The sequence below is a fragment of the Psammomys obesus genome, unplaced genomic scaffold (assembly GCF_907164565.1).
Source record: "Psammomys obesus unplaced genomic scaffold, mPsaObe1.curated_primary_1811, whole genome shotgun sequence".
NCBI classification, from domain to species: Eukaryota; Metazoa; Chordata; class Mammalia; order Rodentia; family Muridae; genus Psammomys; species Psammomys obesus.
The window spans coordinates 335,083-343,208 of record NW_026594462.1 but is presented as its reverse complement, the minus strand read 5'-3'; the positions used below and the strand labels follow the sequence as shown (position 1 = coordinate 343,208).

The window sequence follows — 8,126 nt, the reverse complement described above, 5'->3', positions numbered from 1 at the left end:
TGTGTGTGTGTGTGTGTGTGTGTGTGTGTGTGTGTGTGTGTGTGTGTTGGGGGGGGTGAAGGCCCCTGGGATTCATCACATCTATTATTGTTGCCTTTGTTTATCTCATGCTTGGACTTCCATGCTGTTGAGACTGTCTGTGTGTTATGTTGTGACATTCCAAGTGCAATCTCAAAGCAAACTCTCCCATCTTCTGGCTTTTAAAAGAGTTCTACCCCTCTTCCACAATGACCCTCAATCATCAGTGCCAAAGACGTGTTATAAATGTAATTTTTGACACTGGAATCCACAAGTCTGCAATTTGTTGTGGTAGTCTGTAACAGTAATTCAATATCTTATGAGACTGTAATAAAATAAAACAAATAATTAATATGAAGAACTGCAAAATCTACAAAAACACATGGAGGTTGAATGATCCAGAATGTTATTGGAAAAAAAAAAAACAGAGAGAAAATACAAAATTTTCCTAGAATAAAAATCAAAATTAAAAAAAATCAAAATCAAAGCACTGCTTATCATAACCTTTAGGGTATAAATGAAGTAGAATAACAGTTGTTATTATAGATAATATAATAAAAATATAGATAATAAAAGATATTAACAATTATAACAATCTATTTTTTACTAATTTTTATTAATAATCACAATATTGTGTGAGAAGACTTATACTTCATCCTGAGCAGAATGAAAGACAACTAGTTGCTTCAGTTTCATGTCAGATAGTCAAAGGGATTTTTCATCTTAAAGCTGCTATGGATTTAATTAAACACCACATGAAGAGTTGATCTAGTTAAAATGATTATAGAGCAAAGAAGGACTTGTTAGATACAGAGAAAGGAAAACATTCATAACGTAGCCATGATCACCCTACATAAAAGCAAATTCATCAGCACGTTCTAAAGAGATCTTGACTCATTGTTATCTGCATCCTACAACAAATTTTAAAATTAATTCTTTGGAAATTTGATGCATAAGTTGAGTCTATCTTTCTCATATCCACTTCTTTCCACCTTCCTTCCAACTCCTTTTGGACTCATACAGCAATTGTATTGGCTTGACTGTGCTTTCACTGTGAACATTTTTTCCTCAGGACAGTCTGGACATCATGAAGCATTATTAAATTTTGATTTCTTGTTAGGATACATGTATTACTTAATTTGAGTTTCACACTTTGATATAATAACTTGACTTCTATTACTTTTCTGTGAAGTAATTGTGAGTACATTGAAGTGAATTGTAAGTTTATTTGCAAGCTTGACATTTTTTGTGATTGATTTTCTATGATAAATTTGATAGGGGAAAGCTAACTTTAATGACTGGCATTCTATTCAATGGAAAAGGATAGGCTTTTTAGACTTTGCTATTTCTCAAGAAAATGGTTTTTATTATGTAAAGAGAGACACATTATGCTCACACATACATTCAAAGGTATTAAATTAGAAGAAACTTCTCAGCAATGGGCTGTCATGGACCACCTCCAAAGCAGACCGAGTAGATATGCGCTTAGCAACCTTTCTCTGTTATTCGACACTTCAGATCTCTGAGATGATACATAGTGTAGACTATATTCGTTTTTAGGCAATTAGAAAGGTTGTACATTGCCAAAAATTTATAATATTTGTCATTTGATTTTAAGTGTGAAAGATGAGGCCAGCTGGGGAAGTTTTCCTTCATCTTTGCTGTAGGATAGACCTATAAATCAAAATGAGAACAAGTTACTGATTGAGTATATTGTTAGAGTTCCTCTCTCCTTGTTTCTTACATGTTCAATCAGAGAAACACATTCAGAAATGTACTGCTTTCATCAAAGTTACAGGTATTCATTTTTCCAGGCCAGGAGACTCTCAAGCAGTTAGTCTTTTGGTAAGTATGATCAAGACTCATCTGCATTTGATCTAACAGGTAATAGATTGCAGAGGAACTATGCACTTTCAGAAGCAGAGAAGAAATAGAAAATTTCTATTTGACTCTGTGGCAATGGAAGAGCCAGTGTCAGTTTTTCACTCAGGAGGCAATTACACGTCTTTCATGTTTCACAGAAGCTGAAATGCACCACTATTCTTTTATACATTTTAAATAAATCCATTTTCTATGAAGTTTATGTATGGTAATCTCACATGTGATGAGGACCAGGTGGTGATTCAATAAGCAAAGCCAAGGGATGACTGTGATAGAAGGAGCTGAACTCTTTCACTCTGTCCAGAAAAGGTGTCTTCTAAGTCCCTAAGACTAACGGTTGTGTTTCATTCTTATTCCCCAGGGTGCTTGGTGACAAGAAGCATCTTTGAGAGGGTTGGAGCTGCCAGCTACTTCTTAGAGCAGCATTTCTCAACTATTCCAATGTTGTGAGCCTTTAATACAGTTCCTCATGCTGTGGTAAACCCCCAACCATAAAATTGTTTTTGTTGCTACTTCATAACTATAATTTGCTACTGTAATTAATCATAATGGAAACCTCTGATATGCAGGATCTGATAGTCAACTCCTGTGAAAGAGTCATTTGAGCCTCAAAGAAGTCCTGACCCACAGGCTGAGAACCACTGTCTCACAAGAAGATTGTTCATAAGATCAGATTTCTATGTTTCACTCTGAAAAAATGAGGGATTTCAGAATCTTTTTTTTTTTTTTTTAATTTTCAGAACTCATCTGTTTTATGAACCAGAATATCTAATGAGAAATTTCATACCTTGGTGAGTATCCATTTAAGGTCTTCCAGGATTTCTCTGTTGTTCGTTTCAATCTCATTGGCTTTTGAAAGGATAGTTTCAGGAACCCCTTCCATGGCACTCAGTTCAATCACCAAATGATATAGAGGGCTGATCCAGGCACCCACAAAATTGATCATAATTTTCAAATATCTTTTGGTCTGAGCAAACACAATAGAACCATTGCATTAAAAATTTCTGTAAGGCAGGTTATTGCATGTAACGTTCAAGTGAAGAAGCTGAACTATGTATGCACCAAAAAATCCTATTCGTTGCCTCTGATACTTTGTGAAAAACCCATGCAGGAAACTCACTTTCAGATTTGTGATTTCTTCTCTCGTATTTGGAGGGCTGGTGATATTAGAATGGCAGTAAGCTCTGGCTGAGAAAACAACCTGATCCCTTCTATGCAGACGGTCCTCCTTCAAACAAACACAAAAATTTAGTTAGACTTCAGAAATTGTTTAACTGACTACATGACCAGAATATTTTTTCCATTTTCTTGAAGGTAGGTATTTTTAATTGTTATTTCTTTTTTTATTTTTTAATGTTAGTAACAGTTTATTAACTTTGTATCCTAGCTGTTGCCTGCTCCCTCATTCTTTCCCAATCCCACCCTCCCTCTCTCATCTCCTCCCCGCCACTTTCCAAGTCCACAGATAGGGGGAAGACCTCCTCCCCTTCCATCTGACCCTAGCTTATCACATTTCTTCAGGACTGGCTGCAATGTCTTACTCTGTGGCTAGCAAGGCTGCTCCTCTCTTGGGGGGGGGGGGTCAAAGAATGTAGGTGCTTTTAAAATTATTGTTATTTACAATTTATTTATTTTGTATCCCAGTTGTAGCCCCTTCCCTCATCTCCTATTGATCTAACCCTCCCTCCCACTTTTTCCCCTATCCCTCTCGCCTAGTCCACTTATAGGGGATATTCCCCTCCCCTACTGTCTGACCCTAGCCTATCAAGTTCTCTAAAGACTGCCTGGATCTCCTTCCTCTGTGGGCTGTCTTGGTAGCCCCGCCAGGGAGAAGTGATAAAGGAACAGTCAATGGAGTTCATGTCAGAAACCTTTCCCCTTACTAGACAACCCACATGGAGACTGAGCTGTCTATGGGCTACATCTGGGCAGAGGTCTATGTCCTCTCTATGCCTGGTCTTTGGTTGATATATCAGTCTATTTGGTCCCCCCGAGACCAACTTCTTTGGCTTTGTTGGTCTATTTGTGAGGCTCTTGTCCCCTCCGGATCCTTCTTTTTCCCCCTCTTTCCATAAGACTCCCCACACTCTGTCCAATGTTTGGCTATAAGTCTCTGTATCTTCACCATCACCTGAAGGGTGGAGATTTTAGAGGAGCTCTGTGGTAGGCTATCTAAATTATAACAATAAGTACTTCATAAAAGCTGATATTAAGAAGTTAAGAAAGTGCCCATCACCTCATTCTGTGTCTCATGTACCTGCAATTTAATTTGATTTTTCACTCACTTTTGAACTCCTACCCCTCTTATTCTGCTGTCTTTTCACTTTTCCTAAAAGTTACTTTTTGGAAGGCAACACTGAAAGGAGTAAATTTTTCAAGAACTTAATGTTTTCATTATCATCTTTCTCTGGTATTTCACACAAAGCCAAAGAACATATTTATCATTTTTGTTTATTTTCTGTAAATAAATTCTGACATTTATTACCAAAATATAAAAATTAAATGTTTATTAATTTAACACTGCTTATAGATAGCTTTGTAAGACAATGGTATAATAGTTTTAGAAATTTTTTTGCATTGTGACATTATTCATGAAAAAATAGACTGATTTTAGTAAACTCTAGACAACTGAACTATAAAACGTTATTAAGTTTATGTATTGTATTAGTCATTGTATGATTAATGAAATCTTAAATTTGCCTAAATATATAGTCTAAAATATATTAATTATTTCTAATAATCAACCAATTTTGGAAAGGTTAGTAGATTACTATGAAGGGTAGAAAGTTGAAAAAACTGTCCGTTAAGAAATGAAAATAAAAAACTGTATAATGCTTCCTCATCTAAGTTGCCATCACTGACACGAGGCTGCCTTTGGGAAACAGCTGGAAAGAAATGAGGTACTTACAATAGTAAAAAATTCACTGGAAGAGAATTCGTTGTGGAACTGAGTCATGTAAAGGGAAAAAAATAACATTGTCAATAAAAAAAAAAAAAAACATGTAGATGTGTTTATTGCAATTAAGACATATTCTCCTGATATCCATCATATTGAATGTTTGCCTATTTTCTTTTCCTTTGTATATTCTGACCTTGAGAAATGATGTGTAATCAGCAAGAAAGGAACAGATATTGGACAAACTCTAGCACTGAAAAATATTTAAGCTACACTTCCCAGCATCCAGGGACTTAGTGAAGGTTTAGATTTCTTCTCTACTGTTTCTTTCTTCTCTCCTTTCTCACTCTCTCTCTCTCTCTCTTTCTCTCTCTCTCTCTCTCTCTCTCTCTCTGTGTGTGTGTGTGTGTGTGTGTGTGTGTGTCTATTCACATGATTTGGTTTACCTGTATTCCAAATCTATAGCTCACTACATCACTGTAATACACATCTTCTACAGTGTATATCTGCAATTTACTAGTTGAACATAGCCAATGGATACTTATGACCCTAAATGCAACCATGGGAAATGAGAGTTCTTCTCCTGGGCAAATTTCAGAGGATTTTACTTTTTCTTTTTTTAAGAAAAAATAGAAAAATCATTAGTTTTTCTGAAATTTCAAGAAACTGTCCAATTGACCTTGTCTATGATTTAGTACATTGCGTATCCTTTAACTAGTAAGGTATATTTTCTGATATTTGAATCATGGTGCTTAAGGTCTCAGGATCTAGAGCAATTCAAACATTAGCATGAATGTTGAGGTACTTACAAATTCTTCATGTAATTGAAGAACAAGACTATAGATGGTTTTAGCTCGATTCATGGCACCGTTAAATGTTTCTACAAGGGGATTCCAACAGCCTCCCTCTTCAATATGACATGCAGGAATTGATTCAGCTTTCTCCCACAGCAGTAGGTTTGACATCAGCAGCAGCAAAAGTGTCCTGGCTATATAGAAACAGGAGCCACTTAGGGATGATGCATCAATCTGAGGTTTTCAAGGCTCAATTGATTCAGTAAAGTTTTATCTGGCCAAAGTTTGTTTTGCTGCATGACTTGGTATTGAATATCTGGCATGGCAGAAAAAATTACTCAGAGTACTTTGGTAAGCAATTGTATGTTTGTGTATAATTTAAGGACTGTTTAGTATCTTTAGAGATTGATCTCATTTACTAGTAATCAAACTCTTGAAAAATTTGTAATTTTTAACCTTTGTTTCTTAAATCAGCATTCTGAACACTGACTGGACAAAGATAGCGCAGTTTATCTATTTGCTTCCTCAACACAGTTTGATAATAAGCACAAGATGATAACAGAGTATAAAGAGAGTGGTGTCTTAACATATGTCAGTTTGGAATTGCTAACATGACAAAGCTCCAACGAGTACTATTTCATCAAAAAAAATTCAGATTATTTTCTTTAAAGTTTTTCTTCATTATAATTCTGTAAGCAGATTAGGTAATCGCCATCATAATCTGAAAATATTCATGAAGATGAAGAAGAAAGCTTACGTGATCCAATAATTTCCCCAATGGCTTAATATTGGCTGATGTAGACATGAGAACACCAAACATCAGTACTTTGTCCTTCCCTGGTCATAGAGAGACCATTACACATCTTTCTGGCAGAGAACAAAGTCACCGTTCTGATGCTCAGTTTTGTCAAAGGTCATTGCCATTACTTGGCAAGAATAAATTTGTCACTATGATATTATAGCAGAAGCTTAGAATCCCAATTTGATCTATTTATTCTCTTTAAAACATTCACTTTTAAAAGTTTTGACAATGATCAGGGTTAGCTGCAACTTCAAATTGTGACTTATTTAGCACCACAACAGAAGTACATGTAAGGCTGAGGGAACATCTTCGAGTAAGGGGAAAAATGAATATAAGCAACAGAGGTCCAGAATGTTTATTTGATAATTCAATACAAGTAGCCAGGTCAAAAATCATAGACATATGTGCAACACCAAAATGATTAAACAGGTTGTATATATGTTTATATTTATCTATAAATATAACAGTAATAATTAAAGAAAATGCTCCTACTCTTGAGCAAGACCATTGGAAAGGGTTTTTGAAAAGTTGGATGAGTGATATAATACTCATGAATGAAATTCTCAAATAATATAAAAACATAAAAAGATCTTCTTATATAATTTCAAAAATAATTTTGTTTTTTCTTTTTTTTCTAGCAAATATCTCCTATATAATATTGTGCTTTGTCAGCATCCCCTTGTTCTTTTTTGTGTGATGTTCTTTGATTTGTGCTAAACTGGAAAACAATAAAAGACACAATCTGCCACCTTTTTATAGTTCAGTTTTCAGAACTTAAAGATTCTTCAGATCTATTACAATAAGGACACTCGTATACAATATTAACAACCAAAATTATGCTTCTTCTGGCTTGAGGTAAGATGAGTTGGACCCACTGATTTTATGTACTCAGTAATTTCCAGTTTCTAAAAATCAAAAACATTGTTCTTTTGAGCTTCATTATTTGTTCTGGAAGGTATGCTGTGCATTTGGAGATGTTTAATGATTCCCATAATCTCTACTTATTGGATATCAGTAACATTTTCCTTCTCCTTCTCCCACTTCAGTAGACTCAGACTATCTTTGAACATTGCAACATTGTGAAACTAGTAATCTGTCTCTTGTGCTCTTGTATGGTTGCTTTGAAAAAAATAATTTTAAAAGATATTAGAAAGTCTATGCTAAGTTCTTCTTCTGGTGAACTATGAGCTATCTCTCCAAGCCAGATTGCACATCAAAGATTCCTAAGAAACAATTCCATTAAAAACAAATGAACAAATAAACAAACAAATAAACAACAACAACAACAAAAAACAAAATTTAGAGAACCACTGAACTGAATACTTTTACTCAGAGAGGCATAGGGGAGAATTTACTTACAGAAGTGAAGTTGACTCAATGGCAGCTCCATCACTAAGGAGTTCCCAAGATAAGTACTGACTCTGGAGAGCTGCTTCACTGGAGTCATGCTTTCAGTTAGTTTCCTCCTCCTTATATTCTTGCAGATAGCCCCAAGGGCATTCACAGCCATGTAACAGCAAGAAGTCACATGCAGAATTCCTCCTTCGTGAGCCAACTCTGTCTATCTTCAAGGAATGTTAACAGTTTTATTTTATTTGCAAATACTTATTTGTGTCTGGATTAATTCTTTCTGCTTGTTACTACATGCTGACTATTCTCCAAATTATTTTTTGATATCTCTGAAGCCATCTCAGATGCCTGATGACAGACGGTCATGTTAGACCAAGAGAGAATT

At 35.3% G+C, this 8,126-nt stretch overlaps 1 protein-coding gene across 1 annotated transcript; it reads right to left on the bottom strand.

Annotated features, from left to right (window-relative positions):
- Positions 1 to 1,503: 1,503 nt before the first annotated feature.
- On the bottom strand, positions 1,504 to 7,781 carry LOC129685538 (prolactin-8A9-like). Its single transcript, XM_055619054.1, has 6 exons — positions 7,751 to 7,781; positions 5,605 to 5,783; positions 4,808 to 4,846; positions 3,020 to 3,127; positions 2,687 to 2,866; positions 1,504 to 1,692 (listed from the first exon to the last, which is right to left on the bottom strand). Exons 1-6 carry the CDS (start codon positions 7,779 to 7,781, stop codon positions 1,504 to 1,506), a joined length of 726 nt encoding a protein of 241 aa, XP_055475029.1.
- Between the last annotated feature and the right edge of the window lie 345 nt (positions 7,782 to 8,126).

What these genes read in the sequence shown, in the direction of transcription:
- LOC129685538 (XM_055619054.1), bottom strand. Translation starts at nt 7,781, where the DNA reads ATGGAGCTGCCATTGAGTCAACTTCACTTCT. An exon ending in TTCAATTACATGAAGAATTT is followed by an intron (nt 4,847 to 5,604) that starts GTAAGTACCTCA and finishes TACATGACTCAG; the next exon opens with TTCCACAACGAATTCTCTTC. An exon ending in CCAGTGAATTTTTTACTATT is followed by an intron (nt 3,128 to 4,807) that starts GTAAGTACCTCA and finishes GTTTGTTTGAAG; the next exon opens with GAGGACCGTCTGCATAGAAG.